This window comes from Corvus hawaiiensis, chromosome 16 (assembly GCF_020740725.1).
Source record: "Corvus hawaiiensis isolate bCorHaw1 chromosome 16, bCorHaw1.pri.cur, whole genome shotgun sequence".
In the NCBI taxonomy this organism is placed as follows: domain Eukaryota; kingdom Metazoa; phylum Chordata; class Aves; order Passeriformes; family Corvidae; genus Corvus; species Corvus hawaiiensis.
In genome coordinates this window covers 8,406,761-8,432,973 of record NC_063228.1, presented here as the reverse complement: position 1 = coordinate 8,432,973, position 26,213 = coordinate 8,406,761, and the positions used below count along the sequence as shown (strand labels likewise).

Sequence of the window (26,213 nt, the reverse complement as noted above, 5' to 3'; positions counted from 1 at the left end):
AACCTTGGAGCAAGAGCACAGTTACAGGTTTGGATAACAGTTCCTGACAGCTGGAAGAGACTTGGAGAGGTGCCAGTTATCCAACCCTGGATGCAATAGGTAGAACTCAGCAGAGCTCTAGAAATAACGCAGGCAAACCCTGTCGGGCCAGTACATGGTCCCCACCAGCTCCCCAACACAGTCCAGATTTCATGGACATTGTGTTTGCACAAATACACCGTCACTGTAAGGAAAGTCAGGGAATTAACAGCCAGGTAAGCCTGGGAAGACCCACAACAGATTTGAGGTGCGCAGAATTTCTCTCAGTGATGTGACTGAACTGCCCATGTGTGAAACCTCAGGTACCAGGGGAAGCTGTGACCTTGAGAAACAGCCCTAGGACACGCTTTAATCTCCACATCCACTTTTCTCTGCTTGCCAACACCTGTCCAGGCCTTCAGGCTGGGGTTGGGGAGGTGGCAGGGAGACGGTTTTGGTATTTTAAGGTTATACTCGTGTGGTAAGTGTTAAAGATGAGTAGCAGCATCATTTAAATTGGATTAGACTTACACTGCCTGTACAGGCAGCTGCAGAGGTACTCCTGAGAGCAGCCAAGGCAAAGCCCCTCTGCCCACAGCTACAGGAACCCCCCAAGACCCGGACCCACCGCAGCACCTCGCACCCTGAGTGTGCCGCACCAAAACCCCAAGGACAGCTGCCAGGAGCAGTCTTTTAGAGCTCTAAAGTGGGTTTGTTTTCATGCCAAATACCTCAGCTTGGGAGTCAGCCACCCACCAAAATAAAACTCTGTCCCAAATATTCACAAAAGCAAAATTTCACTGCCAGCAGCTGCGAGCACCGGCCCCATTTGAACCCCACGCCCAGAAGTGAACCCCACACAGGTGGGACCCACAGGACAGGGCGAGCTGCGAGCAGGAGCAGCCCCCAGCTGGGCTGGCTACAACAGCAACCAGATAACGCCTGGGTAATTCAGCCCAATTTCCCGAGGGGACATCCTAAAGATGTCCCTGAAGAGCCCCTCCAGAATCTCAGCATCATCAGAACAAAGAATTATGGTCACAGTAACCTGGCTACTGCAACGTATTTTGTTATAAAGCCTCATTTTTTTTCCCCCAGCAACACAACCAAGCCATTCAAGTCCTCGCCGGCTGCGCAGTTGCAGCCCCGGAGCAGCCCTCGCCCAGCCTGTTTGCCACCCAAACACATGTTTTGGTGTTAAGTACATTAAAAACAAACTCCCCTCAGTCTTTTTCGGGGGATTTAGCTGAAGTCCTGGGCGCTTATCTCTGCTAACGAGACCCGACCGGCTTAAAGGCACGACTAGTTGCTCGGTTGATTAAAAAAATGACTAAGCTGCTTCCCGGTGCCGCGGGGATGCCGCCCGCAGGGAGATGCGGGGCCGGTCCCGGGGGGCGGACACGGAGTGAGGGCCCCCTCGGCCCCCCCGGCAGCGCAACACTCACCTTGACACTGGAAGCCCTGCTTGCCGAAGCCCCTGCAGAGAGAGAGGCGGAGTGAGACACCGGCCCCGGCCCCGCGGCGCAACGACCCTGCCCGGAGCCGCCGGCCGGAGGAGAGCGGGCACCGGGGGGACCGGGATGGGATGCGGGGGATGAGGGGAGCCGGGACGGGAGGGGTGCCCGGAGGAGGGCGAGGGTGAGTCCCACCGGGCTGGGCGAGCACGGGGAGGGATGTCCCGCCGAGCCGGTGTCCCGGAGCGGCTGAGGGGAGTCCAGGGGAAGGCTCACCAGATGAAGTCGGTGCAGTGGCTGCAGAAAGTGGGCTGCTTGAAAAACCGCGCCGTGAACTTGTGGTTCTTCACCTCGTGCACGTTCTTCTGCCGCAGGGCGCCCTTGCGGGCGAAGCGCACCGGGCCCTCCTCGCCCTCGGGGGCCGGCGCTGCCGCCGGCGGCTCGGCCATGCTGTGCGGGGGCTGCCGGCCCGGCCCGGCCCGGCCCGCTCCGGTGGCGCTGGTCCGGCGGGGCTGAGGCTGGTCCGGCTGCGCTGCCGGGGCCGCGCTCGGGGCCGCTGCCCGCAGCTGGCGGGAGGCTCCGACACCGCCCGCCGGGCCACGCCCCCTCATTTACATACAGAGCCGCCCCGCCCCTCATCTGCATCGCCGGCCACGCCCCCGGCGCCTCGCGGCACGGCAAGCCCCGCCCCCCGCGCCCTCGGCGCGGCCGCGCCCCCCCTCGATTTGCATGTTGATTTGCATAGGGCCCAGCCCGGCCCTTCATTTGCATAGAGCATCTGCATCCCGCGGGGATGCGCAGGGACCACCCAGGCACGGGCAGGGACAGAGCTCGGCTGGTGGCCCGCGTGAGACGGGGCTGTGGGCAGGGTCACCAAGGCAGGGACATCATCCTGTCCCACTGCCCGAGCAGGCGGGCGGGGCAACAAGCAGGACTCAGCAGGACATAGATATGGATGTGCCAGCCATGGGGACACCTGCACTGCCCCATGGCCACTGCAGGACCGGCAGTGACAGTGCTGTCTCCTTGAGAGTCCCAGACTTCCCACTGTTAAGGCCAGAATAATTTTTCTCTACCCTGATTTTCTGCACAACATGAGTCAGGTCGAGAGGGGATCCAGGCAGGAGCTCAGGCACAGCAGCTGTGCCGGGCCGGGCACTGGGGTCACTGTGCTGTGCCTTGGGGAGCAGGAATGTGCCTTGGGGAGCAGCCCACGCAAGGCCACAACCCCAGGGCTCACGCACAGACACAGGGGCACAAACCAGCAGCTCAGTGGTCCTCTCGGAATGATTTTTTAAATTTCCTGTTGGAATAATGACCTTTTTTTACCAACCCACTGCAAACACCTCAGCTGGCTGGCACAGAAGAGTCTTCCATCCACATCCACCATTCATCTCCCCTGCTCCCTGACGGCACTCACGGACACTGAAAATCAGATCCATCAGCCCCCTCCTCCTACATCCAGGTCTCCCTGGGCCCACCTAGTCCTGCATTGTCCTGGTCTGGGTGCTGAGGAGATGAGAATTCAAATCAAAACATGAGAAAACTTCAAGCGAAACATAACCATATTTCCATGAACAAGTTTTTCTAAATTCTCATTTCTGGGATTTAATTCTGTCTCAGCATCCACATGATCCTTCCCCTTTTGAGGCCTGGGACCATCCCTGCTCTGCTGTGATCCAACCCTCCATCCTACATGCTCTTTCTCTGAAGAAAGCCCCGCTCACTCCATGGAATTAAACACCCAGGAGACTTTCCCGAAATAGGCCCAGGGCTGTTATTATGCAGCTGCTTTAAAAGGTTCATTGCAGTAATAAAGCGGGGCTGACCTGTCCTGCTGATGTCACCCTCCCAGGAACAGAGGGCTGGCACCATCTCACAGCACCATCTGATTTTCCTGCTAAGAAGGAGAAATAAATTGCAGCCATCCCTGCTCGTGCTGTGCCGTGCTGGGAGGGGATGAGGGAACATCCCCGGGGTGTGTGGGGAGTATGGAGGCCACACGTGGGACTTTCTGTGCCCGACACATCACTGGCCACACTGTGGAGTCCCCTCTGCCCCGGGAGCCCCACTCACTGCGGGCTCACACAGGAATCTGTGCAGCAGAAATAACTCCTCCTGCATGGAAAGGAACGGAGCAATAATGGAAATAATAACAGAGCATTTTGACTCCTTCCCTCTGCACTGTTGGAGGGGAGTGGTGTGTTCCCCTCAGCGCTGCTGCACTGCACGTGGAGCCACACCAGGCTGAATTCTGCTCGTTTTAACTCTAAATTCTGGGCTTTGCCTGTTTCTGCCTTGTTGCTTTTTACTGTACATTCCCATTTTCCAAGGACAGCCCCCATAACTGCTGCATGTGGAACACAGAGAATATGGCTTTAATTTCCCCCTACGAGTATTGATAATCACAATAATCACACACAAACTTTTGTCACTGCTGGGCCAAGGTACAAAAGTACAAAAGCCAGGTACAGTTCTTGCTCTCAGGGGATTGCTTTCTTCTTTCCATAGTTTACATAATTTTACCTTATTTTACTTTTTTCATTATTTAGTGCACTCTGAGTCACTTCATATTAAAGGCAGGATCTTCATGACCATGTTAATTTTCACAAAAGCTAAGGATCCAGATCCCCCCGGCACTTTGAAATGTCGGGATGAACATCCCAGCAGCTCCTTCCTCTAAGGAAGCTGTTATATTTATTAATGCAAGTGCAGCCCCCAGGTGTGAGGAGGGACTAACACACACAAACAACCCTGACCCATCGTTCTCAGGGGAGCACAGTGGTGGAGCAGAGGGGAAACCAGCCCAGTTCATTCCTGTTTCCATAAAAGTGTGGGTTCTAATGCTATTTTCCTCTCCATCAGTTCCTGCTGCAGAGAAGGCATCAAAACCCAGCCAGTGATGTGGGAAGTTGTGTCTCCACTCCTCGCCACACAGGGGATCTCCATGGAGCTGGCAAATCCAAGCTCCCTTTGCCGGCGGCTCCTTGGCCTCCCTGTGCTGCCGGGGGTGGGGGAGCAGCCCCTCTGCAGAGGAGACAGAGGGAGCAGGGGCAGCCTCCTCTGGAGACGTGATTCACATCCTCAGGAAGGGACCTCATCCTCCCACCAGGCAGGCGCAGGAGCTGCTCTGGGAAAGGGGAGCACGGAGCAGCCACAGGACTCGTGCTGGGAAGCGTGGAGCAGCGAGCCCGGCATGAGCCTTCAGGGTCAGGGGCAAGGAGACCAGGATCACGAGCCCTTCCCAGCAAAATCCCCCACCCCGAGTAACAACGCAGAGGGGCTCAGGTCAGGGAGCCGCTGCCATCGCATGATCCTCTGTGTTGGACAGCTCCAGCCCTGCAGCCTCACCCCACACCGCAGCCAGCCCCAAAATCCGGCAAAGAGACACAATCCCCAAACCTAGGATGAATTCTCCCCATTTCCTAGGAAAGCTCTGCCTCCACACGTGCGGGAGCCCCTGAGTGAGTGGGAACTGCGGTCCTGGAGCAGCGGCTCATGTGGGAGCACCCGGCAAGGGCCTGCAGCCTGCAGCCTCGTGCTGATGTGGGGATGCTGCTCCCCTGGTGCCCACACCGGCTTCCTCTGAAGAATTCAAAAAAGCTGGAGAACAGATTTGTCTCTTTTTTTTAATCTCTTTTTTTCTTCAGGACCCAAATCCGCCACAGGAAACAGGTGGAGGAAAAGTCCAGCTCTAATTAGATATAAAGATGCCTCAGCAGCACTCGGCAGCCTCCACATCCGTTTGTCGTCTTGCCCTCACCCGGCATGCCAGGAGGTCCAAGGCAGGGACAGGGATCCTGGAGCAGGGACAGAGATCTTCTTAGGTGGAAAATCCTGATCCCTCCAAGCTTTGGAGGATCTTGGCGCTGTTCACAGCAGTTGATTCTTCAGCCCCCGCTCAGAGGCTGCCCGGGGAGGTCCCCGGGGGCAGCACAGCGCCGGTAAAACCCCACGGGACAAAGGGCCCGGGGGCAGAACCGCAGCTGGAGCCGCAGGCTGGGGCATCCCCGGCTCGGGGCAGCGCTGGGGAGAGGGGTCTGCCCCGGGTTCCGTGGGGACACTGGGGACGGACGGGGTGATAGGCACCCCCCCCGCAGCGGGGTGGCATCAGCTGCTCTGGTTTTTCCCTTTCTGCTTTCACAGTTTTCACATGTTCCACGTCCTCCGTGCAGCGAGGATGGAGCGGGGAGAGAGATGCTGCGTTCATGTGAGGAGACCCAGTTCCCCACCCACCGGCGGCAGGAGATCCTTGACAGCAGCCGCTGGGCGAGAAAAAGCCCAAATGTTGGCGCCTGAGTTTACATAAACCTCCGGAGTGGCCGGAGCGAGGGGACAGCCGCAGGGACACGGGGACAGCCGCAGAGGCACGGCCACAGCGCCGCCCGGCTGGAACAGCCCCTGCTCCCTTCCTGGCTGTGAAAATCCATCATTTCCTTTTACCTCCTCCCGCCTTCTCCAGCAGCCTTGCCTTACCCAGCAGTGCGGATATGGAATGGCCGGCTGCTCTGGGATGCAGGGATGTGATGGACCGGACTCAGACAGGGCTGTCGCTGAGGACATCGGGACACTGCCGGCAGTGACAGGGCTGCCGGGGGGCACAGAGGGCTCCAGCTGGCTGTGGCCCCCCAGACCACCTCTGCTCACCCAGAGGGGGTCAAACACGGGGGTCAGAGACACCCAAGTGTGTTGGGCAGAGAGGAAAGAACCCGGGTAAAGCAGACAAGGAACTGCCTTCCCTCATGGACCCCTGAGCGCAAGGGGTGCAGCAGTTGGCAGGGAGCTGGCACAGGCTGATCCTCCCCGGGCAGGAGCAGGTGAGGCACTGCAGTAAGGAGTTAAACCGGGCTCCATCCCCCAGCCTGTCCCCAGGGTCGAAGCTTGCCCGGGACTCCCAGGGTGCAAGGGTGGCGTGGGGGTGCAGTTCCCAGGCTGTGAGGGGCAGCAGGGCCGTGCCAGAGGAGTCAAACCACTCCCAGCTCAGAGCTGCTGTGCCTGGTGTTCAGGGTCTGTGCAAATATATCCTCATTTCTCAGACCCAAGAGCACTTCTCCATCCCTCCTCGAGGCAGAGCGCGCTGCAGATGGATCAATGAGATGAGGAGCCCGTGCTGTTCACTGCCTGGTGGCTGGGCGCCCTCTGCTCCCTGCAGTGAGGGACACGGCCACCACTCCTGCCCAACAGCTGCTCCAGCCCCGTGTGCACGGGAGGCTCAGGCACTTCTGGTGCTCGCATGGCTCAGCACATGCAAACATGGTTAGGCTATTTAAATATTTCATATTCCTGGCTTCTGGCTTTCAGGGAGAACAAATTAATTCTGTTTCATGTACCCAGAAACGGCCCACATCAAACCGCCTTCCTGCACAGTTGGTTAAGCAAAGTTTGTGGTGAAATTCTTGGGGTTTTGTTGCTTGGTTCCCAAACCATCTGATCAATAATTGGCTTCCATGTCCTATAACTCTATGGGAAGATCTCGTTGTTCCTTGCTATTGATCCAAATTTTGATTTCCCTCTGTGTTCCACGCTGGGTTAGTGCACAGCGGGGTCAGCATGGTGGCAGGGGCAGAGTGGCACTGCCACCTTCACATGTCTCACTGGGGTGCAAAGGGGAGCCTCGGGCTTGGGACAGTCAGGCAGCAGGGTGAAGATTCAAGGACATCATTAAATGTTTATGCTGGATAAAAAAGCAAGACTCAAACTCAACAGCAACAAGGCCGAGCTGTGAGTGATGGGCTCGAGCTGGTGCAAGATGAAGAGAAACCTCCAGGGAGACCTTAGAGCACCCTAAAGTGCCTAAGGAATTTCCAGGAGAGTTGGAGAGGGGCTTGGGATAAGGGATGGAGGGACAGGACACAGGGAATGGCTTCCCACTGCCAGAGGGCAGGGATAGATGGGATATTGGGAAGGAATTGTTCCCTGGGAGGGTGGGGAGGCCCTGGCACAGGGTGCCCAGAGAAGCTGTGGCTGCCCCTGGATCCCTGGCAGTGTCCAAGGCCAGGCTGGACAGGGCTTGGAGCAGCCTGGTGACACAGCCCAGCTCTGGAGGAAGAGCGAAGGGGAAGCAGGAGAGCAGCAGAGCCACCAAGCCTCTGCCATCCCTGGGCCGGGCTGCAGCACCTGCCCCTTCTGGGCTGAACAATAATTCCGCTTGTGCCATGGCAAAGTCCAGCTGCTCTCCCCCAGGAGCTGCATTTCTCTGCAGCTTCCTTCTCCCGAGGGATGGCTGGTTTTATATCCATCGTTCATCACATTGCTCAGAAAAATCGTCTCGTAATGAATTCTTCACCCAGCCCTTCCAGGAGCCTAATTTAAATAACAACGAGGCTCATTAACGGCGCAGGGCTGATCCCTGCACAATGATTTCTTCATTAAGCTTTGCCTGGGAGGGTTTTCCTCCCAGCCGAGCCAGTCATCCCTTCCCTCACAGCCACTCTCTGCTGCTCCACACTCACGGATTCCATCGGGTCCAGTTGTGAGGCAGGGATGTGCCGGGGGTGCCCGGTTTTTCAAGGATCCTATTACCGGGGTGCCTCAAATCCCGAGATATGGAAATCCCCAGATGGATATTCCTGTGATGGCTTTGGCCTTTGGCCACCCCCAGCTTATCCCAGCCTGCCCGGGGGCCTGCCCTCGGTGCATAAATCCCTGCACGCAAATGCTCCACAGAAAATCGGGCTTCAAGTGAGCACGGGGCTCATTCGGTTTGTGCCCCTGTGGCACCGTGCTCTGCTCCCGATCCCCAGGGGCTCCAGCGCAGCTGCCCCGGTCATTTCCCAGCACAAACAAGCCTGGGATGAAGCGCAGACCCCGTTAGAGCCGGGTGGGGTTCGCTGTTTCTCACCGCCTTTATCTCATGTTATTTTCCACTGGAGATTATTCCCGCTTGAGGGAGAGCAGGCAGGCGGGAGCCGCGGGCCGGGAGTGCCAGAGTCCTGCCTCGCTGTCCCCTGGTGTCTCCCTGGTCACCCTCCCCAGTGCCACAGCACATCGGGTCCCTTCAGCTCCTCTCTGGGAGGAAAAAATATGAAAAAAGTATTGCAGGATAGTAAGAGGACAACCTGTTTGATGAATTTCCAGAAATATTTGAAAAAGTTTCATTAAAAAAAAAAAAAAAAAAAAAAAGTCCCCCAGAAAGACTTGGGGCTTCACCAGTCTAGAAACCAAAAGAATTTTGGAATGGAAAACATTTGCATGAGGCTTTCACTGCGCTCTGATGAAATGACTCGGGCTGGTTTTGCCCAGCGGTGCCTCGGCTGCTCCTGGGTTCGTTGGCCCCGAGGGCACCCCTGGGGCAGCAGGTGGGAGGATGCCGTGTCCCCCGGTCCCCTGGGTGTGTCCCCTGGGTGCCACGGCCCTGCCGCAGCGCCTCACACCGCCCGCCCCAGCGCAGGAACGGGGAGCCCGGCGCTGGCCGAGTGGGAATTTTCTGCAGTAAATCCCAGCAGGTTGCTTTACTCCACGAGCTGCGAGGTTTATTTATCCCTCCCTCACGCTTGCTCATCTGTGTTTGTCAGCCAGATCGTACCGGTTGCCATCTGCAGGAAGCTGTAAATTGTTTTATGGCTTTTCCCTCTCGACTGCGGCTCCTGCATCTCCTTCCTGTTCCTCTTGGAGCTGGGGTTCAGCAGCACCCGGGAGCAGGCAGTGCATGACCCCTGCCCATGGAGTCCCTCCCCTGCTGCGGTCCTGCAGGTCCAGGGGGGCAGAAAACCCCCGAGAAGCTCCTGTCTCCATGGGGTTTTTCCTTGGACACCAGGCCATGGCCACCCCCTGGCTGTGCCCAGCCCGGGGCTGCTGTGGTGTGCTCAAGCGAAGCCCCTGTCACTCGCGGGTCATGCTGGCAGTGACACACGGGAGGGGCTCGGAGCCCACTGCATTCCCAGCTCTCCCTCTTTTTTCCTTTTCCCAACCTCCCCACAAAACCCAGTTGCTTCTGCACCCCCTCGGGACAACCCTGGTTTCCCAGGCGTCCTCTCTGCTCCAGGAATAAGGAGGATGAGTTCTCCGTAATCCCAAATTATCCTGGATCACATCCATCAGGTCCTGCGAGCTCTTTTATCAACAAACATTTGGATATTAAGGGCCATCCTGCCTTTCCCCCCCCCCAACACCCCGATTCATTCCAGATGGAATTTCCTCCTCTGAAAGGACTCGCTGGACTGGCAGCAGGTATTCGAATGTAATTAAATCACGCTGCTCTTTCCGCTGGAAAAGGAGAGCTCCAGGGGAATTCCCTACCCGTGGGGACCAGTCCGTGGGATCCCGCACCCGTGGGACCCCCGCCCGTGTCCGAGTGGCCCCGGGCAGCCGCGCTCTCTCCGCTCCGCCCGGCTCGGGATGTCACCGTTCCCATGGCAACGGGAGGGCTGCAAAAAAAAACCCAAGGAGGAAAGGAGCTGAGGGAAGAGCGAGGAAAGGGGTGGGGGGGGGGGGGAGCTGGGAGAAGAGCAGCCCTGGGGGGTTCAGTCCTCAGAGGCCACACCCGCCCTACAGGGACATCCCGGGCCGGGGGATGCTCAGGGTTCGTGAACCACGGCGGGGACCCAACACGGACCCACCGGCCCAGGCGGGAAGAACCCGGGCTCGGGACCCTTCAGACCGGCGGCACGGCCGCTGCTGGGGCAGGGGACAGCCACCGCCCCGGCACCGCACGGTGTCAGCCACGTCACCCGCTCCGAAACCGATCCCGCGGGGGAGAGCGGCCTTGGCAGCTCATCATCCCCTGCCCAACCTTTCCAGGTCTCCTTTTAGCTGAGCCTCGCCACGGCCGAGCTGCCAAACCCAGCTGGTCGTGCTGGGCACCTCGGCACTGCGGTCACAGAGGAGCAGAGGCGGCCCCGGCAGCACAAAGGTGCCAATTCCTCCTCCATTAGCAGCCCATGGATTCCTTTATCAGCCCTGTGCTTCTCTGTACAATGTTGATCATTTTGATGGAGCATTTGTTTTAATTTCCCAAATGAGGAAGCAATCTTGTAAATATTGTGCAGTAATTAAAATGGCTATTTATTGTGCAGCATTCTGGCTGCTGCCAGCACAGAACATGATTAGCATTCCCCTTCCGAGCCCTCGCTCCAGCCGTCCCGCGGCTCCAGACTGCTCCGCCGCCCGCACGCCTCTGGCTCTGGCATTGGCACAGCGGTGACACGGAGCTCCCCACACCTTTGTCCTGTGCTCGGCTTCCTCGCTGCTGACAAACAACGGGAGGTCTGATACCCTCCAAAAGCTGAGGAACACAGCAAGGAGCGAGAGAAACCCAGGCTGTCGCTGAGGATTACCTGTGTGACCCTGGACTGTCACTCTCGCCATATTTGCATGAACACAAACAAGTTCTCTGAGGCTTTCCCTGCTGTGGTTTCTGTCTGTTATTTCTTCTCCACAAACATTCAAAGTGGCAAAAGCTGAAAAAATAAAACTTGCAAATAAGTGTCTGTCCAAATCCATTCTAAAACCCCTTTAAAATGCAAATCCTTCAGCTCGAGCAGTGCTGGGCACAGAAAGTCTTTGGTGCTGGGGGAAGTGAGGCTGGATGTCAGCATGGAGGAGGCACAGCCCCCGCTGCCACCGGGAGCTCGGCTCCCCCTCCAGCTGGGGGGAACAGAGCTCCAGGGATCCAGGGATCTGAGGGTCCCCATGGGGGACACCTCTGTGCCAGCTCCTCTCCAGGCAGCCTGGGTGGGTGGCCGATGCCAATGAGAAGAAATTAAAGATCAATGGAATGAGTAGAAGGAGAAATGGGGTAGAATGGGGGAAAAAACCCTCTCTTCCCACATTTCCTTTCCACCAGCCCCGGGGTCTTGCTCTGGGGGGCAGAGTAAACACAGCAGGGCACAGTGAGGACAGTGCTCCGGGGCTGCACGGTGGGCAGGGAGGTGGCACAGTGCTGGGGGACATGGTGGAGTAACGAGGGGTTTGGCATGGGAGCGAGGGACATGGCACAGTAGCGAGGGATGTGGCATGGTGATGAGAGACATGGCACCGCAGCGAGGGACATGTCACAGTGTTGAGGGCCATGGCACATCACCAGGGGATGTGGCACAGCGGCAAGGGATGATGCCCAGCCTCGGGGCCCAGTCCCCAACCCCACGGGCACACCCAAGCCCAGCAGGGCAGGAATCCATCCCCACCCCTGTGCTGCAGCGGCCGCCGATGGCGCGGCTGCAGAAGCTTCCCCAGAATTCCATCCCCACTCCCACTCCTCCATCGCCTCACTCCCAGCTCCTACATGCAGATGCCAGCTCACGCGCAGAGCTGGCTCCGCACGTCATCGCCCACCTCCGCTGTCCCCCGTGCCATGCCCACGCAGCCACCCAGCCCTGCCCAGCCCGTGGAGCACCCATGGGAGCCCCATGGCACCGGCACCGGGGCGTGGGTCGGGAGTTCCCAGGGCTGGCACAGACACCAGAGATGAGCTCAGGGTTTGCCCTCTGCAGCCACTGCAGATCTGCCCGATGGGCAAAGTGAGCTAAAAGGATTCATTCACCTTTTTTTTCAGGCTGTGATTTCTCCAGCTGCAGAAAACCTTTGGAGCCGAGCAACGGGAGAATTCCCAGATGCTCTCACGGGGCACGTTCTAAAAGTGTTCATCCATCCTACCCACCCCAGCCACGCTCCTGGCACCTCTCAATGTGCTGCCTTTGCTCGCGGGGCTGCTATTTTAAGAACAGGCTTTGGGGGAGCATACTGCCAGACCCCTCCAATCCTGCTGAAGGGAGGATTTGGAAGGCAAAACTCTGGGAGCCGATCCTTCCCCAGATGGCAGGTGAGGGCTGGTGAGCAGCAGGCACAGGGAAGAGCCGGGCATTCTTCTGCAACACCTTGACTGTTTTCCCTGTGTCCCCAAAGTGCTGGCACCAGGCACAGCTGGTGGCACCTGGTCCAGCATGTGCCTGATGCCTGTGCAGCCTTTGGCATCTCTCCCAAGTGCTCTGAGCTCATCCCAGCTTTCCATCATGCAGGGGGTGAGTGTTGGTGCCTCACCAGCCCCTCATCTCAGCAATGACCATCCTGTTACTACCTCTGGCATGAGGACCCTGCACCCACCCTACTCCCCAGCATCATCTCCATCCCTGCAGGAGCCCTTTCCTTCCCAACAGGCACCAAGAACCTGGAAAACACCAGGCAACATCCCAGCAGATCCATGTGCCGATAAAAGCACGGTGCAGACCCATGTCCAGGCCTGATGCAAATTTAATTGAATGGGAATGAGATGTATTTTATGTCCTTAAAGCACATTAAGTGCTTGGAAGTTAATTGGTATTTAATTAGCATAAATCAAGCACTTTAATAATACTCAAGGAAAAACAACGTGGTGTTACAGATGCTTTATCAAAAGTCACCCTGACAAATTAAAGTTGAATGTGCCCAACACATCAGCACACGAGGCCACGCACGGGCTGTCCCCCCTCCTGTCCCCTGCACCCGGGGACTGTGGCCAACGGCACCACTGCCCTGGAGGGACCTGCTGAGCCCCCCTCACCTGCACCTGCTGGGAGAGGGGCCTTGAAACCGGGGTGCAGCAGGGACATGGAGTGCAGGAGAGAGCTGGGGTGTGGGATGGAGCTGGGATGCAAGAGGAAATTGGGATGCAGGATGGAGCTGGGATGCAGGAGGGAGCTGGAGTGCCGGACGGATTTGGGATGCAGGAGGGATCCGGGATGCGGGCAGCACCCGGGGTGCAGGAGGCTGCCCGGTGCAGAGGCAGCCGCAGCCAAGCGCGTTTCCTGCGGGGCCGAGCATCCTCTCGAAAGGGGAAGGTGGGAGCCCGTCACACGCCCGGGGCCCCAGCCCCGCTCCCACCGAGAGCTGTGCCCCGAGCAGAGGCGGGGACACGTTGGGGTCCCCACAGCACCAGGTCGCACCGACCTCCGCTCCCCACAGGCTCCTTTTGGGGAGGAAACAGCGATTCTGCTCCCTGTTTGGTTCGGCATTTTTTGTGGCGTTGCCATGACAACCGTCCCAGTGACATCTTCATGCTATTTGCCTCCTTCTGGGGATTGCATCATTGTCCTCCCTGAATGAGCAGCTGCCGGGTTCCCGGCTCACCTGGAGCGCACGGTGCTCCCGGGGCTCACGGCTCCTTCCCGGCCCCGGGAGCTGCCCAGGGAGGGATGCAGCAAACCCCCCGAGCCATGGATGCTCCATTCCCGGCGTTCCCTCACTCCAGCATTTCTGCAGCATTGTCCTTCTCTAAAAGCACATCTTTGTGCGTGTCTGTGCCCCTGCGTGGGTCACCTCCCGGCATGGGAAAGTAGAAAACAAGCTGAAAATAGAGAGGTGACATTGGCAGTGCCCTGTCAGCCCCACGGGGACAGTGGAAAGCTGGGACCTGCCCTGTCACAGCAACTGCGAGAGCCACCAGCAGAGACAGGGAGGAGGCATCTGCCTTACCCGGGGGGTTCCTCCAGACCGGAGATGGGGCACAGCCGGAGCCAACACACAGCTCCTGCACGGGGAGGGTGCTCTGACCCCGCTCAGGGCAGCCGGGCCCTTTACCACTCCTGCCTCCTCCTGCCTTCCAACCCCATTCCTGCACTGGTGCCCTGGAGCTGGGCAGGGTGGGCAGCCCAGTGTGGGGACACAGCTCTCCCAGCACAGCCCCTGCCCCAGGGGCACCTCTGAGCCACGCTGCTGGGGGACCTGGGAAAGCAACAGGCATTTCCCAAGTTAAAATTTCACAAAATTCGGAATAACTTAACCCAGGGAACACAAGGGGTTCCTGTCTGGGACTGAGAATGCTCGAAGTGACACCCGTGTGCCAGCCCAGCCCCCGGGCGTGGGGGGACGGTCCCCATGAATCCCCCCAGGTGAGGTTTGGATGAGTCAGGGCAGCGCTGCCGGAGGGGACGGATGCCGGGCTGACGCAAAGCTGCTGCGCTGGCTCCTCTCCCCCTGCCCACACAGCTCCATCCTCTCCTTCTGCTCACTCTCCTGCCTCTGGCAGCACCACCTCTGCCAAGCAGCCCCCCCTTCACTCCCGGCCTGCAGCACTCCTCCTCTGGCAGGGAAGGATGACCCATGCTGGCATCTGGCTGAGTGCCTCACCTCCTTGTCCTCCTGATGTTTGTAAGGGCCAGACACAGAACTGTCCCCAAAGCTCCCTTCTCCCGTCACCCTCTGTGGCAGCATCCATGGGGCGGGAGCTGCTTGGCATTGTCCTGGCCAATTTGAGTGGGGGGCAGTGGTGCCCACGCAGAGGGCACAGGGCTCCCTGGCTCTGTGGATGCCTGAGAACTGCTCTGGGGGGTTGGACGCTGTGCATGGGCAGTGCCAGAGGAGCCTGGGGCACCCTGGACACCGGTGCTGGTCAGGAGATGCTCCCAGTGGGCCAATGCCATGGCAGGGGCTGGCAGAGCCCTGGGGACCGTGGTTTGGCTGGGAAGTTTCCATCCTTCCTCCAGCAGCAGGGGAACCGTGACCGGCCCACAGGTGCCAGGGAGATGCCAAGGGGGGCAGGATGAAGAGGAAGGAGCAGGGGCAGGAGGTTCCATCCTGGCTGTGCTGGGCTGCGCCTGCTGCCCACAGATGGGGCTCTGTGCTGGTGTCACTTCAGGAGCAGGCGGGTGGCCTGGTCACCCATCAGGAGCCTTTGGGGAGGTAAAAGAGACAGAAATTCAGGGTCAGCATTCCTGCCATGGCAAGGATGCAACAAGGACATGGGGACAGCACCAGCCCAGCACCAGCCTGAGGCTGATTCACCATATGAGACAAGGATGAAGCAAAGGCACATGTGGACACAGGCTGGATCTTTGCTCTCATCCTGTCCTCATGGGAATGAGAAAGGAAAGGAGTCTCCAGCCCTTGGACACCTCTCTGCAAAAGCATCTGCTTGGAGTCTTGCCCGATGGAGGAGGGCAGCAGCACAGGGGGCAAAGGGAGGGTCAGCCAGCAGGGTCCCACTCCCAGTGTCACCGCGGGTGTCACGTACCTCACCAGCACCCCGACGAGGAGGGCAGCCACCATGGGCCCTACCCAGTACACCCAGTGGTAGTCCCAGCAGTTTGCCACCAGAGCTGGCCCAAAGGCTCGGGCTGGGTTCATGCAGGCTCCTGACACGCCACCCCTGGAAGGGGAACAGAGTGGCTGTGTCATCATAGCGGGACACGGGAGCATCCCCTCAGTGCTGGGACGGGGCAATGAGGGGGGTGGGGGCAGCAGCATCCCCCTCCCAGGGCTCCTTCCCAGGGCTCTGGTGGGCAGTGGGCTTGGACCACCCTGGCCCACATCCTGGCATGGCTGCTCGGTGATGAGGATGGTTTTCCATGGGGGTTGGTTTCCCACAGCAGCTCAGACCAGCCTGGCCCCAACAGCAGCTGCTGACCAGCACTGGCCTTCATTCACAGGTTGGCGAGTTCCTGGGGCAAACCCAGCCTGGGGTGGAGGCGCCAGTGCTGACTTATTCTGGGGCACACCAGGAACCAGGCTTTACACAAGGAAGGCTCCATGCCACACACAGGTCACACACAGGAGCGGGGCGGGAGGGACAGGAGCAATTACAGGTTAAAGGGGTAAATATTTGCTGAGGGGTTTGTGCCGTGTGTAAACACGGCCCGGGGTCCTGCCAGAGTGGGTGAGCACTACTTTAACCCAACACTCCATTAGCTCCATGTTAATTCCTAATTGCATGTGCCCATTATCCCATCACGGTGGCACCGGAGCCAGGCTGAGCTTGGCAGAACTTCCAGCAGCCACGGGAGCACAAGGGACACAAACTCCTGCTGTTTGCTCAGGGTTTCCCATGGCAAACACAGCCCGGGCAGGCCCGGGGTTTATCACCCACGGCGGGTGCTCGGGGCGGCTGCACCGGCTCCGGTGCCACGTGCCGGGATGAGCCTGCGGCTGCTCCTGCTCCAGGCTGAGCCCAGGCTGCTCCTGCAACCAGCCCATCAGCTCTCCCAAAACTGCCAGAGCGCCTCCTGGGCTCATTTGATGGCCCTCCTGGTGTGCTCAGCTTGCAGGGCCTGTGCTGTGCTGCAGGAGGGCAGGTCCCATCCCAGTCTGTCCCATCCCACCCCATTCCATTCCACTCAGGACCCAGGCGCTGTGTCCTCCCTGGTGCAGGGTGCAGCTGGTTGGGGTGGGATTTGGGGTGCCCCAATGTTGGGTGCTCAGAGCACCAGCTCCATCCCACAGCCGATGGTCCCATCCTGAGCTCCTCCTGGGGACAGCAGCCCCTGGAGTGACGGCGCTGTGTGGCACTGTCTGTCCCACGGGGACACGGGCAGAGGGGACGGTGAACTCACCCTGCCAGGATGTTGGCGGTGATGGTGAGGCCGATGCAGAACGGGGCCAGCGGGGTCCTGGTCCTGCCGTTGATGGCTCCCATGCAGACCACCAGGAGCAGGAAGGAGCTCATGACAATCTCACCCACGAGGACACCGGGGATCTGCTCGTCAGCCGTGATGCCGCCGCCGAAGGCTCCTCCGCTGGCGTTCCCGAAACGCTCGCTCGGTGCCACAGCCTGCGGGGAGAGCCGTCGGTGCCCACCACGCTCCAGACTGTGGCCTGTGCCAGCAGATGGGCTCACTGTCGGGGCAGCGTGGGCGGCGGGCGGGTTAAAGAGGAGCTAAATTCAGCACTTGCGGGAGGAAAGCCGGCCCCAAGTGCCTGGCAAACACAGACTCGTTAGAGAAGGCTTTCGGCATCTCCTGGAATAATGACCAGGCACCGGTCCCGGCGGGGTGAGACTCCCTGGGTTGCCCAGGGGGTCGTGGTGGCCAAAGCACACGGTGCTGGCAGTGCTGGGAATGGGCAGCACCGAACCTGAATGGCCCTTAGGGTGCCGTGCTGGGGGAACGAGTGCAGGGGAACTGTGTGTGTGAACATGGCAGTGCTGCAGGGGCACCGAGAGTCCTTCTGTGCCTCATGAGTGTGGCACAGCAAACCTCTGGAGGGCAGCTTTGGTTAATCAGCCTGGCCCCAGAGCCCGGGGCCGCAGCAGGCTGGGGAGGCCAGGCCAGCTCTGGCAGAGCAGGGGCAGTCCCTGTGCCCCAGCCCTGGGTGGAGAGACCCCCCCGGGTCCGTACCTTTGCCAGGCCAGCTCCGATCATCCCTCCACAGAGCTGGGAGAGCCAGTAAGGGATGAGCATGGTCATGTTGAGCCCCCCGACCAGCCACACGCCCAGGGACACGGCGGGGTTGAAGTGGCCTCCGCTGCCAAGGAGAGAGGAGCATCAGCAGGGGGTTCACCCCCAGCGTGGGGTTCCCTCCTAGGGGCTCGCCATGGCCTGGAACCACAGATGCTTTCCAGTCCTTCCATGCTCCAGGAGAGCAGGATCCAGCTGTTTCCTCTCTCTGCAGTCACTTCTTCACAGCAGCAGCAGCAGCACCAGGCTGGACACCCAGCCCCTCCTGCAGCGCTGGCAGGGGCAGTTTGAGGGACAGGACTTGGGGATGTATCCCTGAGGCCCCCCAGGTGCTTCCAGGAACTGCTGCAGCACTGCCAGGGCAGGTGTGGGCAGAAAAGTTCTTGCAGAGCTGCAGGAACGCACTGGTGGGGCTGGCACCCAGCCTGGCAGGACACAGAGCCCCCAGGGAGGCAGGGACCAGAGCAGGCCTGTTGTGCTGGGCCCTCAGTAGCAGACCTGAATCCTTCACCTCGAAAAGCACAAGCAAGACAGACGCAGAGACCCTCTAATTAAAACTGATTACCATGAGACACAGGCTAATGAACAGGTTTCATAACTGATCAGTCTGATAATTGCTGGTGATGAGTCAGAGAGTCTGGGAACGATAACCGCATCTTGCTCCTTAGCTGGGATTAAGCCCAACCAGGAGAGTAGGAGGTTGTATTGTTCAGGGATGATGCCTCGGCTGGACAGGGCTTCACTGCGAACACGCTGGGTTTAGAGGGAGCCTGGGGGCTGAGGAAGGACCTGGCTGCAGACAAATCCCACCTGGGGGAGCAGCCTGGCTGGAGAACCCCTCCCGAGCACGGCTCCTCTCCAGCCTCTCTGGACACATCCTTCCCTTCGAGGGTGGGGAGGGCCTGGCACAGGTTGCCCAGAGAAGCTGTGGCTGCTCCTGGATTCCTGGAAGTGTCCAAAGCCAGGCTGGATGGGGCTTGGAGCACCCTGGGACAGGGCAGGGGGTGGGACTTGGTGGGATTTAAGGTCCTTTCTAATCCAAACCATTTCAGGATTCTGTGTGAATCTGATTTTAGGCTAAAATATCCCCCTGTGCAGGATCCTGATCTGGTTCCTCCTGGCTTCAGAACAAATAGGGGACCCCCAGGACCCCTCTGCAGCCCCTCACCATAAATTTCCTTGTCCTGCTCCCCTGGTTTCACCATGCCAGGATTTGGGGTGAAGAGGGACTGGGCACAGGCACCGCGGGTCAGGAGTCCCCAACGCACAAACCTCAGCCTGGGCCATTTTCCCTCCTAATCAGGCACTGATAAATTATCAGTCCCATTGCTCTGGACTCTGGGGTTTGTCCATGATCCTGCCCAAGCCACCCGGGACAGCCTGGAGCAATCCCATCCCTGGGCTGTGTGGAGCCAACACAAGGGAAGGAAATGAAACTCCCCAGGGACTGTTCCAACTTCTTCTTTGGGGATAAATCTACATCTTAGCGCCAAACAACATCTTTTTCAATGAGCACATTTGTCTAAATGTTGCTTTTGAGTAATTGAAACCGCTTTTTTTTCACCTGAAAATACCCAGAGGAGGAGACTGTTGGGTTAAAATGTTTTGCTCTGACATCCTTGTGAAAGGAATCGTCTCAGCTTCCCAGAGAATCATAAAATCATAGAATGGTTTGGGTTGGAAGGGCCCTTAAATATCTCCTAGTTCCAACTCCCAGAAGAGAATGTTCCTGTTTCAGCTTGATCATTTTCATTAAAAGGGCTGAACATTGAAACATGGCAATCCAAAGCCAAGCGAACACCCTCAAACCCACAGTGTTACAGGTGCCACCAAAGATGCCACCACAAATGGCACCATCACCCCCCAGTTGGCCACGCTGCCAGTCAGGGGCTCCATGGCAAGGCAGGGGTGCTGCAGGCACCGGGATCTGGGCAGGGAAGAGCCTGAAGGCAGCGAGTGGGCGCCCTGGGCATCTCCCCTGTCCAGGCATGAGCATGTGCAGCGCCAGGCGCTGGTGTCCCTTACCTGATGTCCCCCAGGATGGCGACGGTGACCCCCAGGGCAAGCCCATGTGCCAGGGCGGGCTGCAGCCGCCCCGTGCCCCCCAGGTCCTCCACCACGGACAGGCAGCCAATGAAGATGAAGAGGGCACTGCCCAGCAGCTCGGCCACGCAGGGCTGGACGTGGCGCTCGTACCAGTGCGGCCGCGGGGGCTTGGGCTTGACCTCGATGTCCATCATGTCCTGCACCGGGCAGGGACCGCGCCCGGCACCAGCCATGGGCAGCTGGAGCACGGCAGGGCCCGGGGAGCCACGCTAGGGGCACAGCTGGGGGTGCTGGAAGGCAGAGCCTGGATGTGCAGGGCCCAGGGCTCCCAGTGCAGGGACAGGGACCCCAGGAGGCTGCCAGGCTCCCCGTGACTCTTTGAAGAGGCAGCTCTGGATGGGAGGCTCTAAATACAGATCGGATTTGCATTGCTAAGAAAAAAAAGGGGTCATAAAAGCTGTTGGGCCGGCCCCCAGGGATATCAAAGCTCGTTATCACTGCCAAGCCTTGGTTCAAAGCTTGGGGTTTCTTCCTGGGTTTTTTGTTGCTGTTGATGGTGCAGTTTCAGGGGGTTCTGCCAAGATTCAGGATGTGGTTCCTGCCATGCAGAGACCCAGAGTGTGGCACCTGTGCTCAGCCCTGGGGCCTCTGTGCCTGTTTGAGCTGCCGAGGGGCAGCACCCTGGGAAACAGTTGATGCTGCTCTCCCAGAATCTCAGACTGGTTCAAGTGGGAAGGGACCCCTAAGAAACTGGACCATCCAGTGCCACCCCCTGCCATGGGCTGGGACATCTTCCACTATCCCAGGGTGCTCCAAGCCCCGTCCAGCCTGGCCTTGGACACTTCCAGGGATGGGGCAGGCACAGCTTCTCTGGGCAACCTGTGCCAGGCCCTCCCCACCCTGTCAATGAAGACCATCATTCAAAGTTCCTCTAAACCTCAGCCTACATCCTGCCCAGAGCTCCCAAAGCTGGGGGTTCATATCCCTCTTGCACTGCTCTCAAAGATGTGGGCAAAAGGGCCAAGGGATCCAGCAGCCACTCCAAAAGCTGCCATTGATCAGACATTGATTAAACCCTGTCTAAATCCTCCTCATCCCAGCAGGGATTGCTGCCTGGAATGCCAGATTCAGGCAAGGCAGAGGGAATAAGGGGGAGCCCCAGGTACCAGCATCTCACAACCCACAGCTCCCAGCACGACGAGGGTTCCATTGGGAGGAGTTTTAACTCGGGCTGAAGGAACCCAGGTTCAACTGATCTTTGGAGTATTTATTACGAGGGATGAATGTAACACATACCCAGTGATGGGCACGGCCGCCACTGCCCAGGTGATCCCAGTGCAGCTCCCTCCCTGCAGCAGCAGGAATGTGCCCACAGTCCAGGCAGGGATCAGCCCAGCCCTCCAGGGATGGGCCCTGCAGCCTTGAGCAACCTCCTGCAGCCCCGTGTTTGTGGTGGGTGATTAAGGATTGGGGTTCATAGGGACTTTTCTCTCTTGTAAGCAGGGTAAAGAACGCCACGGTGGTTTATGGTGTTGTCACAAGGCACTGGGGATGGGAAGGAAATTTCCACTTGCCTGTCCCTGTGGCCATACCACAGACAAGGGTCAGGCAGGAGAATCCCAGTCCAGGCACCTCTAAATGAGCTCCATCAACCCATTTCCCCACCCAACAGCTTGCTTCCTACAGCCAAGGGGTCTTGGCATCAGCTTATAGAAATCACTGGGATGTGGAGAGTGAGAGCTGGGTTTGCCTGGTCTTTGGGGCCCCCATGAACCCCCTGCATGGACCTGTGGGACAGGGAAATACCTGATTCAATCCTGTCAGCTCACAGAGCACCATCTCCCAGGGCCAGCTTCCAGCAGGTCCATGGAATCCATCCGTCCCCACGGCTCCCAGCACGACCAGCCGAGTCTTCCTTTGGGAAGAATTTTAACTTGGGCAGAAGGAATCCAGATTTCGTTTATTTTGGGGTACTTATTATGAGAGATTAATGTAACACATATCCAGATTTCAGCTGGTCCTTCCTTCCAGCAGCTCCCACGGCACCGCACAGGCGCTGCTGGTGCTGACAGGAGCTGAGCTGTCCCAGATCCCACATCCCAGATCCCACATCCTCAGCGGCACCAGCAGCATGGACAAGTCCCAGGAGCACCAGGACACCTCCCTTGCCAGGGAAAAGGCAGCAAAGTGGCCGATCCAGGGTGCTGCTGCCACACAGCTGGCTCAGGAACGCTGCTGAGGGCGGTGCCACCGTGTCCATGCTCTGTCTCCCAACAGTGGTGGCTTCAGAGCACGGCAAGGTCACAGCCCAAACGCAAGGATTAACCCCCTGTCCTTGGCTTTTAAACATTTACCACTCCTGAGGGAGTGGGGATGTTTGCCTGAGCCTTGCAGAGGAAATGCTCCACATTCAGGCAACAAAGGAATTAATTATTGCTGAGCACAGGCCTGAAACAGGACAAAAAAAAGCACAGCCTCGAGGGAAGGGTTTCCCTTTGGTGGGAGCTTCGGCCTCAGCACCTACCTTGTGTTCAGAGGTGCCACGAACATGCAAAGACAAGAGCCCTGCTCTGAGCAGCCTTTGCCCCTCATGGAGGAGATGGAATCCTTGGCACCAAGGTTTGCTCAATAAGATACACGGAAAGTCTGCCCGTGGGAAAAGGCGTGGGGATGAGAACAGATAAATCTGTTCATATCAGCAGACACTTATTTTTGTCCTTGTTTGGGCTTGCACCGATTTGTTAAATAAGTGACAATAGCAACTGTGTCAATTAGTACAGGAAGTGGTGGCACCAAACAAGCCAAGGCTTCCAAAAATCCTTTTTAGGAATCACAGAGAACGTTTCCCATGTTCATCTATCTGGGCAGGAAAGCCAGAATACCCCTACTTTATCCACCCCCTGTGTTTCATTCTTCTCCTCCTTCACCGAGCAGATCTGCCACCTTTCATTTGCTTTTCTATACAAACCAAAGCACCCAAATGAGGGTCTGTATAGAAAAGCAGATTTGAGGATTGGATGATCTTTAAGGTCCCTTCCAACCCAAATCATTCTGGGATTCTAAACCCAAACCACCCAAACTCCAAAAAACACTTAAGAGACACTAAAGAATCATCAAGTACTGTTAACACTTAATCACAGAACTCCAGACTGGTTTGGGTTAAAGCCCACCTGTGCCCAGGCCTCACCACCCTCACAGGGAAGAATTCTCTCCTAAAATCTAACCTAAACCTCCTCTCTGTCAGTTTGAAACCGTTCCCCTTTGTCCTGTCACTCCATGCTCTTGAAATGCTTCAAGTGCTCTCTGTGAATCAGTGCTGGTACATTTTAAAGACCAGAATTCCGACTGGATAGCTATAAAAAAGTTATTACAAAGTATTCTGTGCTGCACAGCGTGGTGCTGCAAGGAAAGACCCCAGCAAATCCAGCATCAGGGTCACCTCTCTTAAGGAGCCATAAAGAAGCAAAGCAGCTCCTCTGACACTGCCTTATCTTTCCATATTTATCTCGGAGACTGAGAGTCCTCAGGATTACACAACTGGGGCTGAAAGAGAACTTGCAGAATGATTTGCAGCTCATAGCTGTGGCACAGGTGAGGTGACCTCTGCCCCTTCACAGAGCCCACGTTGTGTAAGAGTTTTCCTTCCAGTTGCTGCTGTGGTGCCTCAGTGCAGATGGAAATTTCCAGGGATCCTTGATGCAGACAGCATTGCCTGCTGGAAAACAGGGATGGATTTGTGTCAGTTCTGCATGCACAGACTGGTGTTTGAGGGGGGAAAATAACCATCCAAGCAGGATGAAGCCATTTAGACCTTAATTCTGGTATTTCCCATTCTTAATTCTGGTATTTAGTATTAAAATCCACCAAGCTCCCACAGAAGGGATGGATGCTCCTGGTCACACACACCCCTGCACATCTTCCCTGCAATGACCTGGCCCCTGGCTCCCTGACTGTCCTGTCAGCCCACCCACATTCCCATCCTCAATAACCACATTTTCCTGTGCCCCAGCAGCCCAGAGACCTGAAAAATTGTGTAAACTTGAAATGGGGAGCTGCTAACTCTGAAACACTGTGCACTGAGCCAACCACTGCTTTTCATTCAGTTCCTAAAGCTGGGCAAGCCCTGTCAGGAATGAAATAATTTAATTTCCTGGAAGGGAACTTCTTTTATTCATGCTTTAAGAGTGAGCAGGCAATGTTCAGGGATGGGTAACATGGCTGGAACACAGATGCAGGGAAGGGCCATCACCCAAAGCAAGGATCAACAGCCAGGACTGAGCATGGACAGCCAGGAGGATTTCCTGGCTCCCGGTGGAACGGTGACAGCAGCTCAGGCAGGGACCACTGGAGAGTGCCTTGCTTTGCCATGGAAACGGGACCCAGCCTCCTCCTGAGCAAAACTTCCCGTTCCCAGCCTGGGGGAGCAGAGAGGGCTGGGAGCACCCAGGGACAGGACAGTGACCAGACACAGCCCCTGGCCATGACCAGACACAGGCCACCACTGAGCATGGCCCCAGGTGCCACATCTACATGGCTTTTCAATCCCTCCAGGGATGGGGACTCCACCCCTGCCCTGGGCAGCTCTGCCAGGCCTGGACAGCCCTTTCCATGGAGAAATTTTCCCAATGTCCCAACTAAAGCAACACAGCAAGGAACAACATCTCAGGCTCCCCATCACTGGAGACATTCGGAAGAACTTTTCCTCTTGATGACATCTCCTGCTGTTACCACATCCACACATGTAGAAATGACATTCAGTAGGAAAGAGGAGACTTTCCTAGTTAAGTACCTTTTAGCTTAAACAGGTTTTTTTTTCCCCCTTCAAAGAGGAGGCCATGGAGATACTCCAAAGGCTGGAGCCCCTCTGCTCTGGAGCCAGGCTGGGAGAGCTGGGGGTGTTCACCTGGAGAAGAGAAGGCTCCAGGGAGGTGGAGTCCCTTCCGGGGCCTAAAGGGAGCTCATAAAAATCAGGGAGAGCAACTTTTTACACGGGCAGATAGTGACAGGACAAGGGGGAACAGTTTTAAATTGAAACAGGAGAGATTCAGGTAAGATGTTAGGAAAAAATCCTTCCCTGTGAGGGTGGGGAGGCCCTGGCACAGGGTGCCCAGAGCAGCTGTGGCTGTCCCTGGATCCCCCTGGCAGTGTCCAAGGCCAGGCTGGATGGGGCTTGGAGCACCCTGGGATAGTGGAAGGTGTCCCAGCCCATGGCAGGGGTGGCACTGGATGAGCTTTAAAGGCTCCTTCCAGTCTAAACCATTGTATGACTATTCGGGATGAATTCTGTTGCCCCACCAGTACCAATTCCCCAGGAAAAAGGCCCGGCTGGAGCAGGAGGGAGAGGCAGAGATCCAGGGGCAGCTCTGGGGAGCCCTGGCCAATACCAGAGTCACACATCCCACAGGAAGCAGCAGCAGAAGGCAGAGGCCACCTCTCCTGCCTGGAAAACCTTCCTGAGCCAGCAGCTTCTCAGCAAAGCAGCGCTGCTCCAGCAGCACCCTCCACATCCAAATGTTCCCTGGAGAGAGGTGAAAGATTTATTTATCTATCTCAGTTAGCACAACCCTGAGCACTGGGCTGCCCACCCCCATCCTCCCCCCACGAGCTCCCAGCGATCCCAGTTCCTTTGATCCTGCTCTAACCCAGGAGCACACGGTGACCCAATTTCCTCACCACTGTCAGCAACAGCGAGGAGAGGCTCTGGAAGAGTTTTTGCAGGAGTGATTTCCCTTCTCCCAGCTGGACGCTGAACACTGTGGTACCATTCATCCCGCGGCAGCAGCTCCGCTCTGGGGCCGCATTCTCCAGGGCTCCCCTTGGGTGAGCAAATTATACAGGCACCCAAAATAGAACTGATGAGCGCCAGTATCTGCCTCATGCTAGCAGAGACATTATTCCCAAACACAAAGGGATTAAATTATGACAAAAAAGACACAAAAGACTGATGGAGCCCAGGACATCTCCACAATGAGCCGTGCTCAAACCTGCTGAGATGAAAATGCAGCAGCTCAGGGGGTGTTTCCCAGGTGGGACCAGCTCCAAGGGAACACATTTGGATGTTCCAGGGCAGGTACGACTCCAGCTTGGCTCCCACTCAGAAAAATGCTACTGGAGGCTCAGGGAATGTGGTCCCAAAGGGCGTCTGGCCAAAATTGAATTGACAGTAGAGATAGGCTTTTATGCAACTCTGAATCCTTCACTTAATGAAGAAATGAGCATGAGTCTTGCTGCCACTGGGCACTAGTGACAGCTCAGGAAGGCTCCTGCAGTGCAGAGGGGTTGTAGGGCTGTGGTTGGGTGGTGGGGTTTGAGTTCATTTTTAATCCCTGAAGGAAAGGTGATTTCACAGCATCACAGAATGGTTTGGGTTGAAGGGACCTCAAAGCCCATCCAGTGCCACCCCTGCCATGGGCAGGGACACCTTCCACTATCCCAGTGCTCCAAGCCCTGTCCAACCTGGCCTTGGACATTTCCAGGGATCCAGGGGCAGTCACAGCCTTCCTGGGCCTGCCAGCTGCCTTAAAAAAATACTCCTGGTGAGACATTTGGTGAGAGGAATGTCACTAAACCAGATAGAAATCAGTCATTTCTAACAAGTAAGACAGGAGACAAA

General features: G+C 57.5%; 2 protein-coding genes across 3 annotated transcripts in view; both read right to left on the bottom strand.

Annotated features, from left to right (window-relative positions):
- PRKCB (protein kinase C beta) overlaps positions 1-1,963 on the bottom strand; it is a 94,601-nt gene extending 92,638 nt beyond the window's left edge. The window contains exons 1-2 of one of the 2 annotated variants that reach the window (XM_048320798.1): positions 1,749-1,963; positions 1,464-1,495 (exon numbers count right to left, since the gene is read on the bottom strand). In XM_048320798.1, coding sequence (XP_048176755.1) covers positions 1,464-1,495; positions 1,749-1,921 — 205 coding nt within the window. In that variant the 5' untranslated portion in view covers positions 1,922-1,963. The remainder of the gene's footprint in view (positions 1-1,463; positions 1,496-1,748) is intronic. The other variant, XM_048320799.1, reaches the window with a different exon arrangement.
- Positions 1,964-15,012: 13,049 nt separating this feature from the next.
- Positions 15,013-19,794, bottom strand: AQP8 (aquaporin 8). Its single transcript, XM_048321399.1, has 5 exons — positions 19,580-19,794; positions 17,495-17,621; positions 16,712-16,929; positions 15,397-15,531; positions 15,013-15,055 (listed from the first exon to the last, which is right to left on the bottom strand). Exons 1-5 carry the CDS (start codon positions 19,792-19,794, stop codon positions 15,013-15,015), a joined length of 738 nt encoding a protein of 245 aa, XP_048177356.1.
- Between the last annotated feature and the right edge of the window lie 6,419 nt (positions 19,795-26,213).

Coding starts and splice junctions, on each gene's coding strand:
- AQP8 (XM_048321399.1), bottom strand. CDS start 19,794: ATGATGGACATCGAGGTCAAGCCCAAGCCCCCGCGGCCGCACTGGTAC. Junction 17,622..19,579: donor GCCATCCTGGGGGACATCAG/GTAAGGGACACC, acceptor TCTCCTTGGCAG/CGGAGGCCACTTCAACCCCG. Junction 15,532..16,711: donor ACCGCCAACATCCTGGCAGG/GTGAGTTCACCG, acceptor TTCCCCTTCCAG/GGGTGGCGTGTCAGGAGCCT.